The sequence below is a fragment of the Furipterus horrens genome, unplaced genomic scaffold, assembly GCF_987537825.1.
Source record: "Furipterus horrens unplaced genomic scaffold, mFurHor1.1.pri manual_scaffold_13, whole genome shotgun sequence".
NCBI lineage: Eukaryota > Metazoa > Chordata > Mammalia > Chiroptera > Furipteridae > Furipterus > Furipterus horrens.
The window spans coordinates 47,931,241-47,958,672 of NW_028327183.1; the positions used below are offsets into that span (position 1 = coordinate 47,931,241).

General features: G+C 51.7%; 1 protein-coding gene across 1 annotated transcript; it reads left to right on the plus strand.

The window, feature by feature from the left end:
* Window positions 1–901: 901 nt before the first annotated feature.
* XRCC1 (X-ray repair cross complementing 1) lies at window positions 902–25,452 on the plus strand. Its single transcript, XM_090261432.1, has 17 exons — window positions 902–1,031; window positions 1,431–1,523; window positions 8,707–8,817; window positions 16,640–16,798; window positions 17,701–17,775; window positions 17,872–17,977; window positions 18,212–18,321; window positions 18,399–18,504; window positions 18,665–18,923; window positions 19,486–19,602; window positions 22,006–22,105; window positions 22,275–22,407; window positions 23,300–23,354; window positions 23,449–23,588; window positions 24,627–24,717; window positions 25,111–25,186; window positions 25,281–25,452. Exons 1-17 carry the CDS (start codon window positions 981–983, stop codon window positions 25,392–25,394), a joined length of 1,896 nt encoding a protein of 631 aa, XP_090117558.1. The 5' UTR covers window positions 902–980; the 3' UTR covers window positions 25,395–25,452.
* The last annotated feature ends 1,980 nt before the right edge of the window (window positions 25,453–27,432 follow it).

A 27,432-nucleotide genomic window follows, 5' to 3' on the forward strand; every position in this document is an offset into this window, starting at 1 on the left:
TGGGAAACTGAGGCACGGGTGGAAGCACTCTAGGCTGGGTGTGTGTGTCTGGTTTGGGCTCATGCTTTGTGTTTTATTTAGGTTCTTGACTCCCTCCCTCCTGGCCTTAGGCAAAATCCTGAGAGAGATCTGGGTTGTTTTGGTTTTTTTTTCTTTTCTTTTTAAAAAAGATTTTATTTATTTATTTTTAGAGAGAGGGGAAGGGAAGGGAGGGAGAAAGGGAGTGAGAGAGAAACATTAATGTGTGGTTGCCTCTCAAACACTCCCAGTTGGGGACCTAGCCTGCAACCCAGGCATGTACCCTGACTGGGAATCGAACTGGCAACCAGCGCTCAATCCATGAGCCACACCAGTTAGGGCTAGGACTTTAAAAAATCCTCACCCAAGGATATTTTTATTGGTGAGAGAGACAGAGACAGAGACATCGATTTGAAAGAGAAACATGGATAGGTTGCTTCTCGATGAGTCCCCAAGGGGATCGAACCTGCAACCTTTTGGTGTGTAGAGCAACGCTCCAACCAGCCGAGTTACCCCGCCAGGGCCCACGCAGTAGACTCCAGGCTCTTGAGAAAAGTCCACTCGGTTTTGCCTGCCTTTAGCTTTCTAGGCTTCACTTTGGGTGGTGACTGCGTCGTCCAATGAGAATGGCGAATTTCTCCTGGAGACCAATCCCGGAATCCGCTCCTGTTGTTAGGCTCCCAGAGAGCAGGACGTGAACACCTCCGGAAGGAGGGGCTAGAGAGTGGTAGGGCCAGAGGGAGGCGGGGCTAGAGAGAAAGCTCGTTGCTAGGGCACTCTGCGCCACTCTGGAGAGGCTCGACTGGGCTTGCGCAGGGTGCACGCGAGCGCCGGCGCGCCGCGGTTTGAAAGGCCCGAGCCTCGTGCGCTTGCGCACTTAAGCGCACACAAGGCGCACCCCCTTCCGCCCCCTAAACTCAGGCCCTCAGCGCTTCGGGTCCGGCGAAGCCCACGACGTTGACATGCCGGAGATCCGCCTCCGCCATGTGGTGTCCTGCAGTAGCCAGGACTCGGTGAGGCACTGGCGTGGGGGGAGGTTGGAAGACGTAAAGGAATTCGTGAGGGGCCTCCACGAGAACTTCTGGATTGTAAAAGGGAACTTCATGGAAGTCTAAGGAACTTCCAGGAGCTTATAAGGGGATTCTGAGAGAGGTGAAATGAGGGTACCTCCGGGAATCTTTGGAAGTTCCGGAGTGAAAGGAGGAACAGGGAAGCTTCCTTGGAGAGCTCATGGGTGAACTTCCAGGAGAACGTGTTATAGGGACTCAGGCAAGGTGTGGGGGGAGGTAACGGGAACACTTAAATCTGGGGGATCGCAGAGGGTTTGGGAGGACTCATAGGAATAATCTGACAGCTGGGGACTAGCTCTCATCTCGGAACCCTAACTTTCCCTTACCCGTTCTTATTTCCAGACCCACTGTGCAGAAAACCTTCTCAAGGCGGAGACCTACCGCAAATGGCGGGCGGCCAAGGCAGGCGAGAGGACCATCTCCGTGGTGCTCCAGGTGATGCTGCCCTTCCCCAGTCCCGTGTCAAGGAGTCTGGAGACCCCGGGTCCAGACCCTGCTTTTGAGTCACCTGGCAGTGGGTAGAGGTATTTTCCCTCTGGGCCTCAGCATTCTTATCTGGAAAATGGGCAAGCATTGTGGTTGCCAGAGGAGAAAAGTCATCCAAGGCCTGGGCCAGGGATTAGCATAGGAAATAACGCGTGGCCGGGTAGGTTGCTTCTACTCACCGCCTCCGTTTCCTCAGCTGCAGGAGAATAAATTATTTCTGTGTCTCCTGCCTTCTAAAGTAGGGCTGCTCAGAGGGGAAGGCTGTCTCAGGAGATGGTCTAAGCCAATCAACCCCATTTTAACCCTTTGAGTGCCATGCGTAATTTGAAATTTGGATCAACATGAGAAAAAATTATATCGATATATAACCTGAGGTACAAAAAAAGAGAACAAAACATAAAATACGAATTATTCCATTGTTATTTACATTTATAGCCATTGAAAAAAGAGTCGCTGGGAGCAATGCTGGCACTTTTAGGGAAAATTTGTCAGCTTCGCGCACAGCGATGTTGGCACTCAGAGGGTTAAGGATGGCAAAACTGAAGCAGAGAGGGGAGAAGCAAAGGGGCCAGGCTAAACCCCCGATTCTGCAGCCTGGCCAGGTGCTTTTTAAGTTGCTCTCGCCCAATCCGTACCACAGGCAGTCCTGTGAAGCTGGAGGGTGGCAAACAGGAAAGGGTGGTGAACAGGAAAGGGTGGTTTCACCTAAGGCAGTTGCAGAATTCCAAACAGGCTGGTCCTGTCGGGGGAAAGAAACTGGTGGGAGAAGAGAGCTCAGTGTGTTTGACCATCTGCTCTTTGCCAGGGGCCGGCCCTGATGTTATACCCGCATGATCTTGCTCTTCACAAGGGCAGCGTGATCTAAGGGCCTTTGTCACCAGGAATAATGGCAGTGCTAAGACTTGAACCCACAGCTACTGAGTGTTGGTGCTCGTAACAGCTTTGGGTTCACTTTTTTTTTTTTTTTTTTTTGAGAGAGAGAAATGTCAATTTATTGTTTCACCTGTTTATGCATTCATTGGTGGATTCTTGTATGTACCCTGGCTGGAGATCGAAACCATGACCTTGGCGTATCAAGACGACACTCCAACCAACTGAGCTACCTGGCCAGGGCCTGATTTTCTTGATTTGGTCCATAATCCTTACTTCTGAGGTGTTTGGGGAGGGCTGTTGGGAACAAGACTTTGTGATTGTGTTTGATACTAAACCTATCCTTGGTCTCTCTCTTGCCCAGTATTTCTGAAAAAGTTTTGTGTTGCAAATCCTTTTGAGAATAAAAGAGAAGCTGAGGAATCTCTTTCCAAGAAAAATACACAGACCTACAAGATTTTCTGAATGACTTTAGGAGTTTAAACATTTCATAGGTCCCTAACATAATCACAGCTAACATTTATTCGGTGATACAGCTGCCAGTTATCATTCGAAACATCTGATGTGGATGAACTCATTGAATCCTGATAAATATACCCCAACACCTACAGTCTTATTATTACCCCCATTTTACAGATGAGGAAACAGAGGCCCAGAGGGAGACACAGGTTGCTAATGGTTTAGTCTTGGGAACTGGAGTCAAGCCCCCAGCTCTCCATCTTACTCACCCCGTGACCTCAGGCAAATTGTTTCATTTCTCTGAACCTGTTTTCTTATCTGTCGGCTGGAATGATGGGATTCAAGCCCAGGATTATTGTGATGATTTGGTGACATAATGTCTGCAGAAGTGCTCTGTCAACATTTGGTGTTTGTGTAGAGGGAGGGATTCATGTTTTTATTACTCTCTTATGATCCCAGGAGAATTTCTTGTGACCCTAGGAGAATCACATTCCATTCTGCGCCTCAGTTGCAGTGCCAGCAGAGAGACTGAAAGCAGAAGGGACAGGACATGGGGGCGAGCGAGCCAGAGGGGTCAGAATGAGGCACAGCGTTCTCTGACCCGGGTGAAGGAGGTAGTGCCACCGGCATTGAAATGGGGCAGTCGGCATGCCCAGGTTTGATATGACTTTGGGATATCCAAGGGGTGGCATCCGGGGGCAGTTAGGGATTGGAGGTGGAGCCCGAGACAGGGGGAAATTGTTAGCACAGGGATGGGACCTGCAGAGTCAGGAGTGGGTGGATTCATTTGCTCATTCATTCATTCATTAAAGAATTATTTATGAAGCACCTTGTATAGGCCAAGCTGTGTTAAGTATTGGGGCCATACAGCGGTGGACAGCGTGAGACATAAACACGTCAGTCCTGTGGAGCTTTCATGTCAGTGGGGAAAGTCAAAGTGAAACATAAGTCAGTGGACGAGTGTCGTGGACGAAAATCAAACAGTTAAGCGGAACGGGGAACGCCTCAGCTGAGGGAGGAGGCGGCAGCAAGAGGTTTTTATTTAAACAAGGAGTCGGGGAAGGCCTCCCTGAGGTGCCGTGTGAGCCGTGTAGTGATCTCTGCAGATTTCTGGGGAAGAAGCAGGGAGGCCTGCGTGGGTGGAGAGGGGTTCGCAGTGGGGGAGGGAGGTGTTGGACATGAGGTAATGGGGCGGAGGGCACGCCCTGTGACACCTGAGGCCTGGAAGCCATTGTAAGGACTGAAGCTTTTGCTCTGGCTGAGACAGGAGCCCCTGAAGGGCTCTGAGCAGAGAAGAAACAGGCTCTGGCTTAGGTTCTCAGAATCCTGGTTTCCATGTTGAGAATAACTCCAGGGGCAAATGGATGAGTAAGCGGCATTGCACTGGTTACCTTACTCCTGTCAGAGACCCTGCGGAAAACCTGATTGCTTCTGGCACTTGCCAGTGTGCAGGGTGACGCCATCTTCACCAGACACTAACTTTTGTTCTTTTCAAACAAGTGATGAGTCTGAAATTTCTGGACATCAGGCTCATAGACTAACCTGTGTTTTTTTCCCTACTACCCAGTATTTTTTTCCTCCCAACAATATTATGCCACATGAGGTTATTGCCACACGGGGTTCAGCCCTTTGCTCTTGATAGCCCCGCACGCCGTTTCTCTTTGCCACGGGCCACAGGAGTTGCTGCTGCCAGCCCGTCGCCTGTTCCCAGGAGCGGAGTTTCCATCTCTTCACTGACTTCCCCTGGGTCAGAGGGGCTGGCGGGGGCCCAGCCCGGGGGTAACTCCAGTGCCGCGCTGGAGGTGCGTTCTTTAGGAGAAATGTTCAGCAGCAAGGTGGCATGCGTTTCTTTTTTGTTTTTCAGGGGTTTTCTAACCACTTGGTTTTAAATGGGTTTCTACCTGCTTTTGATGTGTAACATGCGTACAGCAAAGCACACAGTTCTGTGAATCGTCACAGACTGCAACCTGTACGCCCCACAGTCAGATCAAGTAGCAGGACGTGCCCCATCCCCAGACCCCCCTGTGCTCCTTCTTGTCACTATCTCCCACAAGAGTAACCATTGTCCTAATGTTTAACAGCATTAAACATTGTTTTGCCTGGTTTTGGATTTTATGTAAATAGAATCATGCGGTATATACTTGTGTGTGTGTCTGGATGCACTCACTCCCTAGCATGTTTATAAGCTTGATCCATGTTGGGTGTAGTTATGGATGGTTGATTCTCATTTCTATACACTATTCCATTGTTGGAAATAACCATTGTGGTTTTGTTAATCGTACTTGTTGAATGGATAGTATATGCTTATGGTGCAAACTTCAAACGGCATGAAAGGGCATAGACTGAAAAAGTCCCCGTCCCCACCGCTTCCGTCCCCTCCCCCCGCTTCTGCTACCCAGGTCTTCCCCCCTGAGGCAACCACTGTTAGTGGTTTCTTGTGTGGCCCTCCTGGGTCACCCTGTCCACATGTAAACATATATCCACCCCTGCCATTCCCTTTTAAAATTACATAGTATTTTTTCTAATAACAGTATATCTTGGAGAGCTATTGTCGTTGCATAAAGTTCTACCTTATTCTTTTATTTCTTTATTTTTTAAAGACTTCATTTACTTATTTTTAGAGAGAGGGGAGGGAGGGAGAAAGAGAGGGAGAAAAACATCGATGTGTGAAAGAAACATCCACTGGTTGCCTCTCACCCATCCCCAACTGGGGACCTGGCCTGCAACCCTGACTGGGAGTTGAACCAGTGACACTTTGGTTCGCAAGCCAGCAGTCAATCCTGAGCCACACCAGCCAGAGCAAATGTTGCGTTTTTACCTGAAGGATTAAATTAGGGAGCTGAGAAGGAATGTTGGTTTATAGTCAGAAAGTTGGATCCAAATTTCTTTGCCAGTCATTAGTTCTGTGTGACATGTGACCTACTTATTTAAACTCTCTGAGCCTCAGTTTCTATAAAACTGGGTTAGTAACAGACCCTATCTGCTAAAATGGCTGTGAGGATTCAGTGATGCCTGGCCCAGGAGGAGCTTCGCCAGCCGTGGTAGGCAGAGTCATGGCCCCCTAAAAGATGTCCACATCCTGATCCCCAGAATCTGTGAATTTATCAGTTTACATGGCAAAAGGGAGTTTGTGGGTATGATGAAGTTAAGGATCTTGAGGTGGTGGGATTAACCTGGATTATTTGAGGGAGATGAGGACAATATAATCACAAGGGTCCGTACAAGGGAAAGAGGGAGGCAGGAAAACCAGAGTCAGAGGAGCTGTGGTGATGGAAGCAGCGGTATGAGCGATGCTGTTGCCGGCTCCGAAGCTGGAGGGAGGGGCTGCGAGCCCAGGGATGCAGGTGGCCTCCAGGAGAAAGGCAGGGACTCAGCGTCTGTCCTGGAATCCCCAGAAGCAAGGAACGCAGCCCTGCTGTCACCTTGAGTTAGCTCAGTGAGACCACATTTCAGACTTCAGGCCTCCAGATCTGTGAGATGTGGTGTTTTTAGCTAGAAGGTTTGTGGTAATTTGTTACAGCAGCAGCAGGAAACTAATATACCTGGCATCCAGTGAGAATCCAGAAATGTTAGCCATGATGATGCTTTTGTGACAGATGAGGACACTGAGGCAAGTGACTCACCAAAGCCACTTGGTCAGGGAGAGTAGTCAGTACAATTCAGGGCATTTGTTTCTCAGCAAATGGTCATCGAAGGCGTCTTGGCCATCTGTTCACTCATCCGTCAGGAACGTATGGAAGGCCTCTGGTGACAATCGGATCTGCTGATGCTGTGGCATGTTTGCTCCGTGGCAGGCAGTATTCAAGGGCCTTCGTGTGTATTCCTTGTGTGAATCTTCTCAGCCGTATGTGGCAGAAGTTTTTTCTGTCCGCGTTTTATAGGTTAGGAAACTGAGGCCCAAAGGGTGACGTGAAACCATCTGCTCCAGGATCACACAGCGGTAAGCAAGCAGAGCAGGGAAGGACCAGGCACTGTTCTTGGCATTGGGGACGCAGTATAGGGGATGACTCATATTGTCCCTGTCCTCATGGAGCTTAAAAGTCTGGTTGGGAGACAGATGCATGACAAATACAAAGTATAACTATGATATATCAAGTGGTGATAATGAAAAATAAAGCAGGGTTAGGGGGATAGAGAAGCACCTGATAGGAGGTGAGGGAGGCTACTGTGGTTGCAGAGGCCGGGAGGATAGAAGAGAGCCAGCCAGGGAAGGTTGGGGGAGTAGCAGTCCAGGCAGGGGGGGTGGCAGGTGCAAAGGCCCTGAGGTGGAAAGGAGCCAGCCTGTTCTCACGACAGAAGGAAGGCTGGTGTGGCTGGAGGAGAGCCATCAAGTGTGGCAGGAGGCCAAGAAGCCAGGCCAGCACTGTGTGCCTGGGCAGCACCGCACACCGGTGCAGGGCTCAGCTGGAGCTGCAGTGAAGGCAGGCGGGGTCGCCAGGAGGCCAGCATGCCTCGGCCCTGGGGAGGCTCGTCCCTCATCACCGCCTCTCTCCAGCACACCCGCCTGGTGGCAAAGGAACCCCGTGCTGACGGTAGCCAGCCTGCCTGGGCGCCGATCCCAGTGCTGCCGCTCACCAGCTGTGTGGTCGTAGGAAGTTACATCACCACTTCCTGCTCCGTGTGCTCACATGTAAAACAGAGATAATAATAGCCCTGCCTTGCAAAGTCGCTGTGAGGAGAGGAGATGCGTGCATTACGTGTCTGGCACATTGATTGTGGGTGCTGCACCTGTTATGGGTGTCATTTTCTGTGTCATCTCCACTTCCTTCAGAAGGAGGGCTATTAGGAGGACCCTCCCCTTTCACACGTGAGTTAGCTGCCTCTCAGAGAGGTTGTACGTCGTCCCCCAGGGTTGCACACTTGGAAATAGCAGGGCTGGATTTGAACCCAGGCTTGTCTCACCCCAAGTCCAGGCTCCTTCCTTCCATGTAGGGATGCTTCTGTGTGGAGCTGTGTGCAGGTGATGTCAGGGTGACCTCCTGCCTGGGAGGTGACAAGGCAGATTGGAGCATCAGATGATTCAGGCAGCCGGGGCAGTGTAGGGTAGTGGACTGGTTACATCTGAGGGTTGGAATAACCTGTCATTCTAGGATCCGAACTAGAAAGCAGGAGGCTTGTCTCAGCCCGTCCCAACTGCATTCCCTGCCTGCCCCCTGGCTTTCTGCACCCTTAACTGTCAGAAGGGGATGGCAGGTCCTTTGGGGGAAGCCTTCTTACAGGTAGCTCTTTCCTGCTTTCAATAAATAATGAGCACTGACTTAATGCTTCCTGACTGACAGTGGTCAAGTGCCTGTTACATCCCGGGCCCTGTGGCTATAGTATTTACGTGCACAGAGAAAATTATCACCCCCATTTTACAGATGAGGAAACTAGGATCCAAGGGGTTAGGGACCGTATAGGTTGTGTTCGGCGGAGCTGGGATTCAAACCCAGGAAGCAGTGTTGAGAACACCGGGCCAGGGCCCCACTCTCAGAGAACTTACCCAGAGCCCTGTGTGATTGGGGTGGATACGTCTGGCAGGAGCTACCCAGGACAGCTCTTGGCAGCAGGTTCTAGGACCCTCTCTGGCAGCGTCTGGAGGAGTCGGGGTAGTGGGTGTGGGGCTTCATGCATTCAGTGAATATTTTTTTGAGCTCTGACTGTGCCGCATGCAGGAGACAAGGTGGCACCACTCAGTACCGGCCACCCACTTGTCATAGAGTTGACACTGCAAAGAGAGATGGTGACTCAGATGTGGGTCACCCCACTCCTGAGGTCCCAGGAGCAGAGGAGGCTCTGACAGTGGGCTTTCCCTCTCCTGCAGTTGGAGAAGGAGGAGCAGATACACAGCATGGACATCGGAAATGACGGCTCAGCCTTCGTGGAGGTGCTGGTGGGCAGCTCCGCTGGAGGGACGGGGGAGCAAGACTACGAGGTAAGCAGGGTCTTGCGATGGGCCCTAGGCTGATCCCTGCCCCCAATGCCCCATCGCCGCTTCCCGGGGCCTCCTGGGTGCCAGACCAGGGCGGGTGTGAGTCACACTGACCACTGCCCTCTGGAGGAGACAGGTGATAAATTGTGTGCTGCTGGGAAGGAACCCAGTTAGCCTGGCCGTGGCATAAACAGCCAGGGTCACATGTTTTTTTCTCAGATTCAGTCACTGCTTGAGAGCAAAACTGCTTTACGCAGCCGCAGGGGCTCTCAGATGTCCCTGCAAATTGAGATTTCGCAGAATGCCTGTTAGTCATTTTACTTAAAACAGATGTTTGCAAGAAGGAATGCCTTTTGCTCTATTACAAATATTTTTAAAAGTTGGCACAATCCTTTTTTTTTTAACTGGTTGAATTAACTGGATTGATAAGATCATAATTAGCCAGCTAGTTAATCAATGAAATGTTTTTGGGTAAGAATAGACCTACTGTGACAAAAAGAGTTTTAAGTCATAAGTGAACAAACCAGTTTTCTACAATATATGTTTTTTTTACAGTGATAAATTGTCTCTAACTGAGGTATATTTTGCATACAATAAAATGCACAGATCTTAATGCAGAGGTCAGAGTCTGACAAATATATACACCTGTGCAGCTGTCCCCCAAATCAAGACATAGGGCACTGCCACCATCACTGAAAGCTCCCACGTGTCCCTTAACAGTCACTCCTTCCCCCGCCCCCTCCAGCCCAGGCAACCTCTGACTTCCTTTCTGTCACTAGAGATTAGTTTTGCCTGTCCTAGGATTTCACAGCAATGGAATCTTACAGTATATACTTTTATGTGAATTGTTCTATTATATTATTAGTTATTGTTAATCTCTTCCTTTGCCTAATTTACAAATTAAACTTTATCATAGATATGTATGCATAGGAAAAGTAGTATATATAGGGTTTGGTGCTATCCAAGGTTTCAGGCATCCACTAGGGGTCTTGAAATGTTTCCTCCATGGATAAAGGGGACTACTTTACATACTTATTTTATACATTTTTTAAAAGATTTATTTATTTATGTTTAGAGAGAGGGGAAGGGAGGGAGAAAGAGAGGTAGAGAAACATCCGTGAGTGTGACTGGTTGCCTCTCACACGCCCCTAACCGGGGGACATGGCCAGCAACCCAGGCATGTGCCCTAACCGGGAATCGAACCGACGACCTTTTGGTTTGCAGGCCAGCACTCAATCTTCTGAGTCACAACAGCCAGGACTATTTTATACATATTTTTTACTTAACTGAAAGTAAGTTGCCTACATAATGTCTCTTTATCCCTTTATGCCACTCCAGTGGATATTCCCTAAAAACAAAGGCAGTTTCTTAATCTCAGTACAGTTATCAAGATTAGGGAATTATCACTGATACAGTTTTCTGTTGTCTGATGTTAGACCTTATTTGGAGTTCCTTCTCTGTCTCAGTCATGGTCTTCATAGCAAAAGAAAATTCAAAGTACAGCATAGGAAATACAGTCAGTAGTATTGTAATAACTGTGTATGTAAATATCAGGGGGACATTTTGTGAAGTATATGATTGTCTCACTATTGTTCTGTACACCTGGAAGTAATATAGGGTAATGTTGTATGTAAACTGTAACTGAAAAAATTTTTAAATTAAAAAATAATAATAAAATAAAAAAAGAAAATTCAGACTCATGCATTGCATTGACTTATCATATCTCCTTTGTTTCCTTTCATTGGGAACAGTTCCTGCACCTGCCTTTGTATTTCATGTCATTGACATGTTTGAAGAGTAGCGGTCAGGGGATTTTGTAACATATCACTCATTGTACAAAATGCCTGTTGTTCCCTCATGATGAAATGTAGGTTATACCCTTCAGGCCAGGATATCACGGACGGAGAGTGTGTTCTCAGTGCATCAGATTGTGAGGCAGCCCTGGCTGCTGTGGCTCAGTGGATAGAGCATCGGCCTGCGAGCCAAGTGTCGCTGCTTCGATTCCCAGCCAGGGCACATGACTAGGTTGCATGTCAGGTCCCCAGTTGGGGGCACGAGTGAGAGGCAACCACACAGTGATGTTTCTCTCCCTCTCTTTGTCCTTTCCCCTCTCTCTAAAAATAAATAAATAAATAAACAAATAAATAAATAATTAAAAAAAAAAGATTGTGAGGCATAGGCCGCGTGGTCATCACTGTGATGTTAGCTGGTCCTTGGGTTCAGGCGGTTTGGTCCAGGTTTCTCCACGGCAAAGGAACTGCTTTGCCTTTTGTAATTAGTAAGTGTCATGTGAAGAAATACTGTGGGACTCTATAAACATCCTGTTGTTACTCCTCAAATTCTACTCACTAGTTTTCATATCTATTATTGATTCTTGCCTAAATTATTGATGCTATTTTTTTTTAAGGTTTTATTTATTCATTTTTAGAGAGATGGGAAGGGAAGGAGAAAGAGAGGGAGAGAAACATCAGTGTGCGAGGTACTCCCCAAACTGGGGACCTGGCCTGCACCCCAGGCCTGTGCCCTGACTGGGAACTGGACCCGCGACCCTTCGGTCTGCAGGCCGGCGCTCAATCCACTGAGCCGCTCCAGCCAGGACTTACTGATGTCATTTTAATGATATTTAAAAATTTCCAGTTGTTGATAGCATAATGAAAGCACAATTGGTTTTTATATATTGACCTTGTATCTGTGACCTTGTTAAATTCACTATTAATTCTTACAGGGGAATCCCTTGGGGTTTGTGTAGCTCCCTCAGGATTTCTACATAGACAACCATACTGTCTATGAATAAAAACAGTTTTCCTTCTTTCTAATCTTCATGCTTTCTTTGCTTCTTCTCATCTAATCACACTGACTAGTATCTGTAATACAGTGTTGAGTAGAAGTGCTGACAGTGGACATCCTGGTTTTGTTCCTGATCTTCCCCATAAACTGTGATGTCAGCTGTAGATTGGTTCACAGCTATCCTTCATGAGGTTGAAGACATTCTTTCCTAACCCTGCTTTGTTTAGAGCTTTTTTTCATGAATGATTGGTGAATCGTATCAAGTGCATTTTTTTTGTTCTACAAACTTTCCTTTAACAAACATTCTTATTTTCAAGATTACATTATATAAGATGCAAAAAGGTAAACTGAGGCACATTAAATTTTGAAGGCTTTATTTGTGTAAATGAATTGGGCAGCCAAAACTGAAAATTGTTAGGGGTGCTCAGTGACCTAGGACAGAGGGGTTTTGTTTTTGTTTGTTTTTAAGATTTTGTTTATTTATTCTTAGAGAGAGGGGAAGGGAGGGAGAAAGAGAAGGAGAGAAACATCAATGTGTGAGAGAAATACCGATCAGTTGCCTTTTGCATGCCCCAAGCGGACCTGGCCCACAACCCAGGCATATGCCTGGGAATCAAACCATTGACCTTTCGATTTGCAGGATGATGCTCTGAGCCACACCAGTCAGCGTTAGGGCAGAGGTTTTTAGAGAGAAACACAGAAGCAAAGCAAAGCAATTATTAATTAGCTGTAGCTTAAAACAGTTGCCTTATGTGGAAAAATCTAGTTATTTTTTATGGTAGTTCTTGCATTTCATTTTCTGACATTTGAGGGCACTGCCTCTGGCTTAGATTTTAGTTGTTTACATAGGCTACCTAAGGCACTGGAGTCACCCAGTCTAGTGGTCTCTTTGTTTAACTGTGTTAACAAAGGTAACAGTTTTTGGGACAATTTAAAAAGAATTCTCTGTTCTTTTTGGCAAACAGATTTAGATAAAATTTCTACTTTATAATTGTGAAAACAGAATTTTTTAAAATCCTCACTAGAGGACATGCTTATTGACTAAATTAGAGAGAGTAGAAGGGAAGGAGAGAGAGAGAGAGAGAGAGAGAGAGAGAGAGAGAGAGAGAGAGAGACAGACATCGATGTGAAAGAGAAACATCGACCCAGGACTGAACCTGCTGCAACCAATGCATGTGCCCTGACCGGGAATCAGACCCGTGTCCCTTTGGTTTATGGGATGATGCTCCAACCAACTGAGCCACACCGGCCAGGGCACAATATAGTACGTATGTTTTTAGCTAAAAATGTTCACATCTGGTAAGTGAATGCTTGTTATTCACCATCTTATCTGTCTAGCAAGATGAAATAGCTTGCTCAGGGCTTTATCTTTCCCAAGTCTGAATACAACTATGCCAAGACTGAATTCAAGACTCTAGGCTTACATTGGCTTGGCCAAAAAGTTTGTTTGCTTTTTTCTGTAAGATGGCTCTGGTAAGGCTTAGTTTTCTTTCTTTTTTGGGGGGTTGGGGGGGCCTAAGTTTTCTTTAACTTCATTCGAAACAATTTTGTTAGATTATATTGTGACAGCTGTCATATCAGTGTGCATTAAAAAAAAACTTATCAAAATTGGTGAATTTTTGTGTAGCCACTTTAATGTGGAAGATGGAAGAAAATACACATTTTCAGCATATTATGCTATATTATTTCAGGAAAGGTAAAAACGCAACTGAAACTGGAAAAAAGATGTGTGCAGTGTTTGGAGAGGGTGCTGTGACTGATCGAACGTGTCAAAAGAGGTTTGTGAAGTTTCATGCTGGAGATTTCTCACTGGACGATGATCCACAGTCCAGTAGACCAGTTGAAGTTGATAGCAATCAAATCAAGACATTACTTGAGAACAATCAATGTTATACCACGCGGGAGATAGCCGACATACTCAAGATATGCAAATCAAAATGTTATTGGTGAGAATTAAAAATGTGTCTTCTATTTTGCAGAAAAAATAAACAGACTTTTTGGCCAACCCAATAATACTGGCTTCTCCCAGAGACAGGATAGGGGCTGGAAGAGCCAAGAAAAAGAAGGGAAAAGGGCAGAGCAGGGCTCATCAAAGTGGATGTCACCTTTACAGTAAGTCCTCAGTTAGTGTGGTCAATAGGCTCTGTGACTTTTAAGTGAAAACCAATTTTACTGTAGGCTAACTGATATCAGCAAGAGTTGACTTCCTGTGGCATCTCATCAATATTACAGAGAGACAGTGGTATTCAAGGACCTGCTGTACAAATCAAGTGTAAGGTACACGTTGGAATACGTAGTACCGTTTTCTACAGAATCAGCATGTTCTTTTTTCCCTCTTCAAATTCTATAAAGAAGATTCATCAGCTTTTGAGGCCAGCGCATCCAGAGAGTAAAGGGTTAATCCTGCAACCTTACAGGCAGTGTTGGGTAATATAAGGGTCTGACAGCTATAGTGAGTTTTCTCTTTACAGTGAAGGGTAAGAGAGTATATTCAGAGGAAATTACCTCTGAGTAAGGGTGGCAGCTACCAAGCACAGCTTGCAGTGCCCCCTAATTTTAGTCACTAGATGATAAATTCAGCTCCTCTTATCAGCTCAAAATCAGGCCTTTTATATACAATTATAGTCAAGGCCAGGGAACAGCTTCTCTTCTGTATAATTTTCTTTGTCTTTGTTTCCTTTCCGTAATCAGAGTTGAGCTAAAGATATACATAGCTGCAGTCTATGCTTTTCTCAGCAAAAGGCTTTTGTTTTCTAATTTCACAAATTCATAGCTTGTCAGTTAGAAAGAGACTAAGTAACAGAATATATACCCAACTAAAATTGGACCACTGTGTAAGACTTGTTTTCTAGGAGAGGCAGGCCCAGAGTTGGTCTGGAAGCTTAACAAAGGCAGGGTGCTTGGTTGGCACCTCTTGGTTCTTTGGAACATGGCCTCGCAATTGCAGCATGATCGCTGTTGCTCCATTTGTCACCCAGTAGCACCCAGAGTGGGAAGTGGAGAAAGTGAAATGGCAGAAAGTCAGTGGCTCTCTTCCATCCTCTGTTTCTCTTTAATGAGGAAGGAAATCTTTTTCAGGAGCGCTCAGAAGCCTCCCTCTTAACATCACATTGGTCAGAACTGAGTCATGCGCACATCCTTGGACCAGCCATCAGCGGGAGGAAGCAATCACGGTTCATTCCTTAGTGTTGGGTGTGAACTCTGATTCTTTTTCAAAACTGCCTGGTCATTTTTGTTTATTATTTGTTCCTTTATCATACTGTCCACTTATTTTTTCTTTTTCTTTTTTTTTTTAAAGATTGTATTTATTCTTAAAGAGGGGAAGAAGGGGAGAAAGAGAGGGCGAGAAACATCAATGCGTGAAATATACATTGATTGGTTGCCTCTCACGTGCCCCCGGCTGGGGGCTTGGCCTTCAACCCAAGCATGTGTCCCAACTGGGATTTGAACCGGTGACCTTTTCAGTTCACAGATTGGCGCTCAATCCACTGAGCCACACCAGCCAGGGCCATTTATTTCTTTAAACTATTCAACGTATTTCTATATTGTGTGTTTGATATTTTTAATATATGCAGCCTTTGTGGGTCTTAGTCTGCAGTTTGTGGTTTCTGCTAATCTTGTCATGGCAGCATGTTTCCTCATACCTCATAGATGTGTGTGTGTGTGTGTGTGTGTGTGTGTAATTGTTAACTACTGGTTTTGGGGAATGTATCTGTGGGAAATCTTGGAGGACTGTGTATGAAGGACTTCCTCCAAAGAGGATTTGCCCTGGTGTCTGGTGACACTGTGTACATGGGACCACTTAAAATGTTCAGCTTGTGTTTTTCATGCAGATAGCTACTATGAGTTTTGCTCTAAGTCCTTGAGAGTTCAAACTCATGGTTAGGAGTTGTCCAGAAATAATTTTTCATTTTTTCTTTGCTGTCCTCCAGAGCTAAGGCCTCCCACTCTCTCCAGAAGGCACATTTTCCTGATATACCCACGGCCCAGATCTATGTGGCTTGTTGTTGATCTCTGAGATACTGTTTTTCCTTCTTGGAGCTCAAGCTTGGGTTTCTGTTCCCCTTGCCACCACCCCGTAGGGCCCTTTAGAATCAGGCTCCATGTGCCACCCAGAGTCAGCACCAGGGTATCAGCCAGGGCCCTGCCAGGGGGCTGAAACCACACCAGCTATTCTAACAGAGAATTAGTAACTGATGAGGCAAGAAGACTATAAAGTGTGATGAGGAAGCAAGTGCAGGGAGCAGCTGCCACCTGGGGATTGGGGGAACAAAAGGAAAAGGTAAATGTTTAGAAGTTGGAGGTGGGGTTCCGTAGAGCTGAAACTCAGACCCTCAGGAGGGGGCGCCCATCGGCTGGTACCAGTGTCCCCGAGAAGGGCTGGATCAGGCTGGTTCTGCAAGTGCTAGGAATCTGCCAGGAGGATTCATCTGGTGCCGTGGGATATACGTGGGTGATGCTGGCAGGAGCTGCCCTCTCCGCCGTCCTGCGGCCTCGCAGCCTTTCTCTAGCGCCCCCTGTTGGCAGAGCCCGATAAGGAGCAGCTGGAGAAGCGGAAATGTCTGGGCCCAAAGGGGGGTCTGAGCTGCGAGGATCCCTCGGCAGCGCGCAGCCCTCCACCTCTTCGGATTCTGCTCTCACTGGTGGCCTCTGATTATTCCCCTCACCTTTCCGCTCACCCAGCCGTGTGTTTCCAAAAGGTGTTTGAAGTCTGCTCCGGTCATTGTGAATCTTCTCTACGGGGAGGGTTTGTCCCTTAGGCCGTGTAGGCGCCATATGGCCGGTTATGAAAGGCTCTGTGCAGGAAGTTAGAGAAGGATCATTCAGATCTGGACATAGGAGGGTTCCTCTGGGGCCTGCGTCAGGGAAGGACTGGCCGAGGCCCACAAACAAGACGACAGTCTAGAGGCAGGTGGAGGCACGAGGTGGATCTGGCAACTCCCTAAGTTCTTCCTGGGCCCCCTCCCTCTTCCCATCCCCTAGGATGCGTCACTTAAACCAGCCAGCCCTGGTTCTCATTTGCTGTGCCCTCTCCCAGGTCCTTCTGGTCACCTCGTCTTTCATGTCCCCTTCTGAGAGTCGCAGTGGCTCCAACCCCAACCGTGTCCGCATCTTTGGACCTGACAAGTTGGTGCGGGGAGCAGCTGAGAAGCGCTGGGACCGAGTCAAAATTGTCTGCAGCCAGCCCTACAGCAAGGTACGCAGGGCGGGAGCTGGGGTGCGGGGCCCTTGGTTCTGGGCGAGGAGAGAGCTGAGGGGCCCATATGGAGTCACAGAGGCTGGGAAGACCGTAGCTGGGGTCTCTGTGGCACTGTGAGGGGGCTGGGTCCCTGCTTTCCCTGAAATGGGTTTGAGTTCCCCCTCCTGTGAGGCTTTGTTTCCTGGAGGACGTTGGGGACAGGCGAGCTGCAGGACCTCAGAGGGGAAGCAGAGGAGGGGAGGGGACAGCTAACTTGTTAGAGAGGTGGTCTCGGGCCTACGAGTAAACATCAAGAGAATGGAGTCAGACGCTGGGTTTAAGACCCGCTACACCACTTCTTAGCTGTGTGACCTTGGGCAAGTGCCTGGCCTCAGTTTCCTGATCCTTATAGGGTTGCTGTGAGTTAGGGTGCTAAGCTGTGGTAATGAGACCCAGGTGGCAGTGACACCACACAGTAGAGGTATCCTTACCCATGGCACTGTCCCAGGAGGGGTTCAACTGGTCATGCAGGGACCCAGGTTCCTTCCATCTGTGGCTCTGCATCCAGCCGGCAGAGGTGGCAGAGCCTAGAGCATTTCTGTGCCCTGGCCATGGCACCAGCACCGCCTCCCCCTGCACAGGCAGTAATTTGGGCGTGCAGGGGTGGGTTTGCCTGGACACCCAGCAGCCTTTGCCAGCTGCTGTGAGACTAAAGGGGCTGAGGCTTGTAAAGGGCTTGGAGCCGTGCTAACCCCGAGTTTGGGCTCCTTAACAGCTGGATGTTTTCTGTTGACATTATCATACAGGCACCTCCCTAGGTGAGGGAAGGAGCCAGAAAGGGGCCTCCCTAAGTTAACCGGGCTTGGGGCCAAGCTTCAGTCCTTGGCCAGACTCCCTGACTCCCACCCCTCCTTTCCCAGGACTCCCCTTATGGCCTGAGTTTTGTTCGGTTTCACAGCCCCCCAGGCAAAGACGAAGCAGAGGCCTCACCACAGGTAAGCTTTACCTGCCACCCCCCAGAGCCTTTCCCTGTCTCTTCACTCCATCTGCCAATAGTTCACACCCATTGCACTGACCTTGTGCGACCCTAGAAGGTGACCAAGCTTGGCCAGTTCCGTGTGAAGGAGGAGGATGAGGGTGCCAGCTCCCTGAGACCGGGGGCCCTCTTCTTCAGCCGGATCAATAAGACATCCACTGGTAAGTGTGGAAAACCTGAGTCCTGAGTGAGTACAGGCTGGGGGCCTGGCCTCCTGGGTCTGAGGGTGGGGCGCTGGGGGCCTGGCCTCCTGGGTCTGAGGAGGGAGGGGCTGGGGGCCTGGCCTCCTGGATCAGTGGCAGGTTTGGGGAACACCCCTCTCTGTCACATGGACAGGAGCTGAAGGGTCCGAGGGCCCAGCCTTCTCCTCTTCATCCCATTTTCTCCCTCTGTAGCCACAGCCAGTGACCCAGCAGGACCCAGCTATGCAGCTGCCACCCTGCAGGCCTCCAGTGCCACCTCCTCAGCTTCTCCGGTCTCCAGGGCAATAGGCAGCACCTCCAAGGTAAGATCATCAGACCCTGGTGGGTGGAGGTGGAGAGAAGCTAGAGGCCTCAATTCATCGCACCCCCTCGGCCTCAGGAGTCCCCCAAAGGGAAGAGGAAGTTGGATATGAATCAAGAAGAAAGGAAGACCCCCAGCAAACCATCGGCCCAGCCCTCGCCACCCGCCCGCAAGAGACCCAAATGTGAGCAGATTGGATTCCTTGTTCCCGCAGGGACCTGTGTGCTCCTTCGTTGGAGGGCTGGCGAGGACTGAGGGCTGGGACTCTGGACCTGAGGGTGGGGTGGGGGGCCAGGGGTTTGGTCCCAGCAGTGCTAACTGAGCCCACTCTTTGGCTTCCGCAGTGTCGGCATCCCCTGGTGCCCCAGCCACCACCTCAGTCCCTACCCCAGCACGGGGCGCGGTGTCAGGGAAGCCCCGAGGAGAAGGCACCGAGCACAGGGGACTGCGAGCTGGCCCGCAGGAGCTGGGGAAGATCCTTAAGGATGTGGTGGTGGTGCTGAGCGGCTTCCAGAACCCCTTCCGCTCGGAGCTCCGGGACAAAGCCCTAGAGCTGGGGGCCAAGTATCGGCCAGACTGGACTCCAGACAGCACCCACCTCATGTAGGCCCGTGACCTCCTCCTTCCCACCTCCTGCTACTTCTCCTCTGTTCACCTCTGTCTTCTCCATCCTGCTTTCCTCTCCCTGTCGGCCTGTGTGTCTCTGTCTCTTCAGCACTTTCTGTGTATACTCTGCCTCGTTTTCTCTCTGATTTACACATTTTTTTTTTTTTAAGATTTTATTTTTATTTTTAGAAAGAGGAGGTAAGGGAAGGAGAAAGAGAGGGAGACAGAAACATTGATGTGCAAAAGAAACATCAATTGGTTGCCTCTCACGCTCCCAACAGGGACCTGGCCTGCAGCCCAGGCATGTGCCCTGACTGGGAATCGAACCAGCAACCTTCCAGTTTGTAGGCCGGCACTGAGTCTGCTGAGCCACATCAGCCAGGGCTGATTTGCACATCATTCCCTCCATCTCTGTGAGTCTTTTTCTGTTTCTCCCATATCTGTCCCTTTTTCTTTCTTACTCATCTCTCCTTCTTTGTCCATCTGTCCTCCTTGTCTCCCTCTGCCCCTTCACCCCTGAGATCACCCCTGACTGACACCCTCCCTTCTGCTCCCACAGCTGTGCCTTTGCCAACACCCCCAAGTACAGCCAGGTCCTAGGCCTCGGAGGTCGCATTGTGCGTAAAGAGTGGGTGCTGGACTGTCACCGCATGCGGCGGCGGCTGCCCTCCCGGAGGTGAGGCCTCACCACGCACTTGTGCCACACACATGTGCGCACGTATACGCACACCCACCCTCCCCCTCACGCCTGTGCCGGGCAGTGGTAGGGATCTGCAGAGAAATCAGACTGGGGCCCCCTTGTGGGGAACACAGGCGGGCGGGCCCAGTCAGCTGACTCCCAAGAGCAGGAAAGGCCTGGGCCGGGAGGCACAGCGGAGGGAGAGAGGACTTGCCTGGGAGTTCACGGAGGGCTCTGTGAAGTCTGCTAGCGGAGAAGGAAAAGAACACTGCAGGCTGGAGAAACAGCCTGTGCAGAGGCTCAGGGGCGGGAGGACGGTGTTGGGGCCTGTTTAGATTCACTTAAAGCAAGACCCCAAAGCTGCTGCTTGGTGCCAGGCCAGCCTGTGCAATGCGAGGCACCCAGATGTCAGGTCCTGCCTTTGATGAGACCTCTCACTTCGATGACGGGCCAGCCAGACTTGTTATAAAACAGTATGGAGGGAGGCCCAGGGAGAGACCACAGTGAGTAAAGGTCTCGAGGACTGGAAGAGGTTTACCAGGCTGAACAGAGGCAGGAAGCCTGCTGGGCAGAGGAGCCAAAGTCGGGGTCAGCCTGATGTCTGCCCAGAGAAGTTACAGGTGGGCTCAGCTCGCAGTGGGGGGCAGCAAGTGGTAGGAAACAGGCCGGGGCCGTGGGAGTCATGGGAGGGAGGCTTTGGAGCTGGGGAAGGTCAGCGTCAGATTTGAGGCCCATGGATCAGAAGGGAGGCGTGAGTTCTCCATGGGAGAGAAGACAGACCTGAGTGTGTTCGGGATCGGGGCTGTGCCTGGTGTATTTGAGAGACTGTTGGGGGAGAGGTGCAGGTGGAGGCTGGGAAGGGGGTGGGTCAGCTCAGAAAGGGCTCCCAGTGCCTGGCTGGGGGGCTGGGCTCCATCCAGCCCTACAGACCCCTCATCTGCAGCTCAGGAATCCAGACACCTCTGGAGCCAAAAGTGTTTTTCTAGATTTAGCACAAAACCACTTGGCTGCATGATCATCCTGAGCTGATATGAGGCTATTTATGAACTGATTTCCATTAAGTGTGTCATATTTATTACAGAAATATTCATGGGTTTGACTTACAGGGCACATCTTCCTCCGCTCCGCCCCTCACCTGCCCAGGGAGTGATAGGTAACAGTCAGTATACCTGGCACTTGCCTCTCTCAGACCTGAAATATTCAAAATTCTGAACCCACCTGGCTCCAAGGGTTTCTCCTCAGAGCAGCAGGGAGCCGTGGATGGTTGGAGAGGGGCAGGGGCTGCCGGTGGGGACCCTGGAGGAGGCTGGGGCCTCGGGGATGGAAAAGAGTGGGTTGGGGGTCTCTTTAGGAACAGGGGAACTGCATTTGGATCGTTGTCTGCCTGGGAGAGGGGAAAGAAGTGGCGGGAGAAAAGGCAACAAAACAAACTGTTGAATCTGCAACTGGGTTATGACCAAAAGAAAAAAAAACATTTAGAAAGCAGGATAAAAAGAAGATTCCAGACGGATGGCTCTCCCCACAATAATCACAAACTGAGGTTTAAAATCTTTTACTTCAAAGCACTTTAAAGACAAAACTTAGTAAACCTACCATTGATCCTTTTAATCAACTGCAACGCTTTAAATTCTCTGAATTTCCCGCGAGACACTGCTTTCCGGAGGGTGTGACTGGCCTGAACAGTGTCCCCCGGCCTTGGGAAAACCAGCGCGCATGCAGAAGGGCCTTCACGTGCAGAAGGGCCTTCACGTGCACCAGGAAAGTGAGGCCAGCGCGTTCGTTTGCTTCTGCTGCGCACTTTGTCCTGGGACTGGGGCAGAGCAGTTAGTCTCTCTGTGCCTCCGTTTCCTCACCTGGAAAACGGGGCTAAAATACCAGCTGCCTCAGGATTCGGTGACTCCGTATTTGTCAAGTGTTTAGAATAGGGACTGGCACGTAGGAAATCCCATGCACGTGTTAGCTGCTGCTATTACTAGAATGAGGAGAATTCTTTCCTGGAGTGTCAGCCACTTAAGGAACCATGCGTACAGTGCCAAGGTCTTAAACAATTATTAGCTTTTGGAAATTTTCCCTTAATTGGTAGGCATTCTGCCAATGAGAAACTGACTTTGTTTCTCAAAGGGGAAAATTATTTCTGATTTTTTTATACTTTCAGAAATAGGACATTTCTTCCCCAAGAGGGAGGGGCAGCCGAGGAGCGCTTAGGTCTCCTGAGTGGGCGGCCGGAGTGACGGGGTCAGTGGGCTCTTCAGAGCCGGGAAGAGGGGCAGGCCGGGGGACGGCCACGGCAGTGACGCCGCGTGTTTGGTAAATGCCGTGGCTCCTGCTGCCCGAGCACCCTCCCGGGAGGCCCCGGAGAACACGATGTGCTGTTTGTCTGAGGCCCAGTTCCTCCCCCAGGTACCTCATGGCCGGGCCAGACTCCAGCAGCGAGGACGAGGGGATCCCTCGCAGCGGCAGCAGCAGCAGCGGGGATGAAGCCCCCAAGCTTCCCCAAAAGGTCCGCTGTCCCTTGCCTGGGTGTGGGGGGGTGTAGGGGGAGGAGGACATGGGTCTGATGTGGTCCCCAAAGCCTCTACTCCTGCCTCCCGTGGGCACACCTCCCCACACACACTCCCAGCCCACCCTGCCCCTTTCCTGCTCACGGACCCACCCGCCTCCCTCCTCAGCGCCCTCAGACCAAAACCAAGCCCCCTCAGGCAGCAGGACCCAGCTCACTGCAGAGACCTCCAACCCCAGAAGAGACCAAACCAGACCCTCCAGGGTCGCAGGAAGATACCCACATTCAGGGGGAGTGGACAGGTGAGAGCCTTTGGAAGGAGGGGCCCGGGATCCTGGACTCCTGGGTCCGAGGGGGGAGGGGCCGAGGTCCTGGACTCCTGGTCTGAGGGGGGAGGGGCTGGGGGCCCGGACTCCTGGGTCCGAGGGGGGAGGGGCCGGGGTCCTGGACTCCTGGTCTGAGGGGGGAGGGGCCGGGGGCCTGGACTCCTGGTCTGAGGGGAGAGGGGCTGGGGGCCCGGACTCCTGGGTCCGAGGGGGGAGGGGCCGGGGTCCTGGACTCCTGGTCTGAGGGGGGAGGGGCCGGGGTCCTGGACTCCTGGTCTGAGGGGGGAGGGGCCGGGGGCCTGGACTCCTGGTCTGAGGGGAGAGGGGCTGGGGGCCCGGACTCCTGGGTCCGAGGGGGGAGGGGCCGGGGTCCTGGACTCCTGGTCTGAGGGGGGAGGGGCCGGGGTCCTGGACTCCTGGTCTGAGGGGAGAGGGGCTGGGGGCCCGGACTCCTGGGTCCGAGGGGGGAGGGGCCGGGGTCCTGGACTCCTGGTCTGAGGGGGGAGGGGCCGGGGTCCTGGACTCCTGGTCTGAGGGGGGAGGGGCCGAGGGCCTGGACTCCTGGTCTGAGGGGAGAGGGGCTGGGGGCCCGGACTCCTGGGTCCGAGGGGGGAGGGGCTGGGGGCCCGGACTCCTGGGTCCGAGGGAGGAGGGGCCGGGGGCCTGGACTCCTGGGTCGGAGGGAGGAGGGGCCCGGGGCCTGGACTCCTGGTCTGAGGGAGGAAGGGCTGGGGGCCCCTCCATAAGCGGACCTGGAGGGCAATTGAGGTTGGGGTTTGGCTGCGTTCGTGAGACTGGGAGGACGGTTACCATAGTCTTTCCAGAAGACAGGGCAGACGCCTTGTGCTGACTAAGCTTCCCCTCACAGAAGGACAGGACAAGGGAGCAGAAGATTCTGGGGACACTGAGGATGAGCTGAGAAGGTAGCGTTGGGACGGGGGGGTCAGGGCGGGCCCGGCCTTGGGTAGAGGTGACCTGGTCTGCATGCTCTTCCTCCACCCCTCTCGGCTCTCCCAGGGTGGCTGAGCAGAAGGAGCAAAGGCAGCCCCCTCACCAGGAGGAGAATGGCGAGGACCCATATGCGGGGTCCACAGATGAGAACACTGACGATGAGGGTCCCCCAGAGTCTCCCACCCTGCCGGTTCCAGAACTCCCAGGTAGGAAATCCCTCCCCCCTGAAGTGGTGTTGCCCCTCAGTTCTCAGTGGGGGCTTGCTCCAGCTAGCCAGCCTGGGACTGCTGCACCCACCCTCTGACTTTTCTCCTGGTTTCCTCCCTGCCACTCCCTGCATTTGCCGCCTCTTTGTTCCCTTAGGCCTGTTCCTGTTCCTGATCCTTTCCTTTCCCTCTCTGTCTGCCTCTGACTTTGTGCTGTGAACACCTCCCTCCCAGTTCAGTGCCAGGCAAGTGTAACCATCCCTTTGGCTCCACGGCAGGTGTGAATAGCCTCTCCCTCACGTCAGAGCTTAATCCTCCTCCCCAGGTTTCAGGATCTCCGTGGGGGGGCTGGCTTTTAAAATCTGCAGATGCCCAGCCTCCCCCACCCCACCCCTCCGCCGCAGTTCAGTTGGGTGTAGGGTGGAGCACACAGATGATCTCTGTTGGGAGAAGAGCAAGAGTCCCAGCCTCTGCCGGGGAGATATCGAGATAGCGGAGAAGCCGCAGCTGGGGGCTTAGTGGGGGTGGGTGCAGTGGCCACTGGAAGAAGCTGTTTCCACCTGTTCCTCAGGGGTGGTGGGCAGGAAATACTTCGGTCTCCAGAACCCCCAAAGTGGCATCAGGGAATTGATGGCTTGGAAAGCCAGGTTAAAATGGACTGAAGAAAGAGCCATCCTAGAGGTCAGAGCCTACTTGAAAAGGAATGAGACAAACCGGGTGAAGTGGCTGGTTGGTTAGTTTTCCACCTGGCCAAGGTCATTAGGTGGCTTACCTCATGTAAGGGACACGTTACAGTCATTGGAATTGTATCTTTTACCATTAAAGAAAACAAACAAACACGCAGAAAAACAAGCTTCCCAGAAGGCTCTGTGGGGCCTGGCTGGGAACCGCCGCTTGCCGTCACTGCCCTGCCCTCTGTGCTGAGCACCCGGTCCAGCCGCTGCCCTGGCTCTCCTGCCTTGCCTCCAACTGCTCCGTGGCCCAGGCCGGTGCCTTGGCACTCTAAGGCCTCACCTTGGCTCTTCGTCATCTCCCCAGACTTCTTCCAGGGCAAACACTTCTTCCTGTATGGGGAGTTCCCTGGGGACGAGCGGAGGAAGCTCAGTCGCTATGTCACAGCCTTTAATGGGTCAGTCTGGGGGTGGGACTGGAGTGGGGAGGGGTGCTGGGTCCAGGGGAAGGGGTGGGGTAGGTTTTGGGAAGGAAGGCCCTTGGGAGGATGGGGGAGGGGCACACCCTGCAGGATGGGCACAGGCCACAGAGCTCAGTGCCAGCGCTGCTGAGAGCTTCCCCTCGGCTTCCTCTTCTAAAGTGAGGCTCCTGCCACCCTCCTGGAAGGATTAGTGACAGTGGAGCTGTTGGCATTGTGGCTGTGGCAAGCCTGGCGCATGGGAGAAAGGGGGGCCCACAGGCTGCCTCTGGGGAACGTGGGTGGGGAGGGGAGAGGACGGCCTTTGAGAAAGGCTGGGGAGTGGGGTTTCAGCAGCGGGGACACCGATACTCAGGTTTCTTCTCCTGCCAGGGAACTCGAGGACTATATGAGCGACCGGGTCCAGTTTGTGATCACAGCCCAGGAGTGGGACCCCAGCTTTGAGGAGGTGGGTCTGCAGCGGCAGGGAAAAGGAGACCGAGCCTGTCCTTGAATCCCCTTTAGCCCCTCGTCTCTCACCCGTGACCCCTGCCCCCCTGCAGGCCCTGATGGACAACCCCTCCCTGGTGTTCGTCCGCCCACGATGGATCTACAGTTGTAACGAGAAGCAGAAGTTACTTCCCCACCAGCTCTACGGCGTGGTGCCCCAGGCCTGAAGGACGTGCTTGTGCGCGCGCGCATGCACCTGAGTTTAATAAAGCTCACTTGGTTTGGGCTGCTGCCTCTGTCACTCAGGAGTTTCTCAGAACCTCCAGGAGGCTCCCAGCTGTCCTGTCTTTTGATTCTACTTCCCCTCTGAGGGCAAGACCTGTGGGCTGCCTGAGACTCTCATCCTGGGGTCCTGGAGAGAATGAGGGGCTCTCTATGAGGGCTCTGGTAGGGAAGAAGCTGTTGGTCAGCTATCCCTGGTCCCTCTGCCCTGTGGTGGCAGGTACCAGGGAGTTGGGACTCTGACCCCTGAGCCTGTTCTGGGTCTTGGTTGCCCCTCTGTGGGTCCCAGGCTGGAGGTCTGGCTGCTCATGAGCTGTGCCTCTCTCTGGGAGTCTCAGCTCTCCTCGCCGGGGACAGCTTTCTGCAGGCTTGACAGAAGTAGCTCTGTGACCGTCACCCACATCATGTGGTGGTCCATCATCGCCTCATTTGGGAGGTAGAATGGGGGAGGGGACGTTTTTATCAACCCACCCAAAGCCTGAACCCCCTTCAAGGCTCTACTACATTTAAGGGGGCAGTGGAGCTGGGTGTTAGGGAGTCAGGGCAGAAGACGGGGTGGTGTTCCAGGCGGGGGCCACTGCCTGGCCCAAGGCCCGGACATGGGAGCTAGCCTGGTGTCTGGGTAGAGTTGGAAGCGTTGCCACCTTTGGTGAAGAGGCGCCAGGGGCAGACCTGGCTGCAGGGTGGGCACGGCCCTAGTAGCCGTACCGTCCAGTGCGGCAGCCAGTGGGCACGGCGGCTATTCAGATGACGGTGAGGGGAAAGGAAAATTCACTTCCTCAGGCCCCGTTTTAGTGCTCAGTGGCCACCAACCTGGACGCAGTGACAACATTTCCGTCACTGTAGGAAGCAGAAGGACAGGGCCATCAGCACCAGGTGGAGAACCTTGACCTTGTCCTGGGGGCGGCAGGTCAGGAAGGAGTTTGAACAGCATACAGGGTGGGGTCACCTAGGTTGAGATCTGCCCTTTGGGTCATCTTTTCTCGGACATTCCAAGCCCTTTCCCAGCTTTTGCCCCATCGATTAACCAGGGGCCACCAATTTTAACCCTTCCCCTTTCTTGACCTTTTGCTTTTTCATGTGTAAGATGAAGGTGGCATTAAGAGTCTGCATCCACTCATTCATTTTTCATCCATTCACACATGTACCGATTACTGACTATATCACTTCCTACTGTTGCTGTAACAACTAGCCACAAACTTAGTGTCTTAAAACTACAGGAATTTATAATCTTCTGGGTCTGAAGTCTGAGCCATCTCCCTGGGCTGAAAAATCACGGGTGGGCTGGCCTGTGTTCCGTCTGGAGGCTCGGGGGGAGAACCTGCTTCCTCGCTGTCCTGGCTTTCAGCAGCTGCCCACACTCCGTCCCCCTCCCACAGGCAAAGGCCACAAAGGCCAGGAGTCTTCCTCAGGCCTCAGCCTGTCTGAGTCTGAGTCTTCCCCTTCGAGGATTTGTAATTACATGGAGCCCGCAGGGATTATCTGGGATAATCTCCGTTTTAAGGTCAATTGATGAGCAACCTAAATTCCTTCTGCTACCTTAACTCTCAACTCTCCTTCGCTACAAACCAAACTGTAGGTTCCAGGGATTAGGATGAGGACAGCTTTGGGAAGCCATTGTTCTGCCAACCACACCCACCATGAGGGAGACACTGGGCTGCAGTGAAAAGCAGGCAAAAGGCCTCACTGTCCTGGGCCTGGCACGCTGTGTGCGGGAGACTGTGCTGCGGCGCTGGGCAGGGACGATGTGAGAGCAGGTAGCGCAGGGCAGTGTTACCCAGTGATGGGGTGGGGGGTTCACATAGGGTCGTAACAGAAGGCATCTCGGAGGACGTCCCCCTCTGCAGGGACTTGGGAGAAGGGAGTATCTAGGAAAACCGGTCCGGACACAGGAAAAGCAAGTGCAAAGGCCCGCAGGCGGGACCTGTGCCAGGGGCAGCAGGGCGTCAGGGACCTGAGATTGACCCTGACCGAGCACGGCCC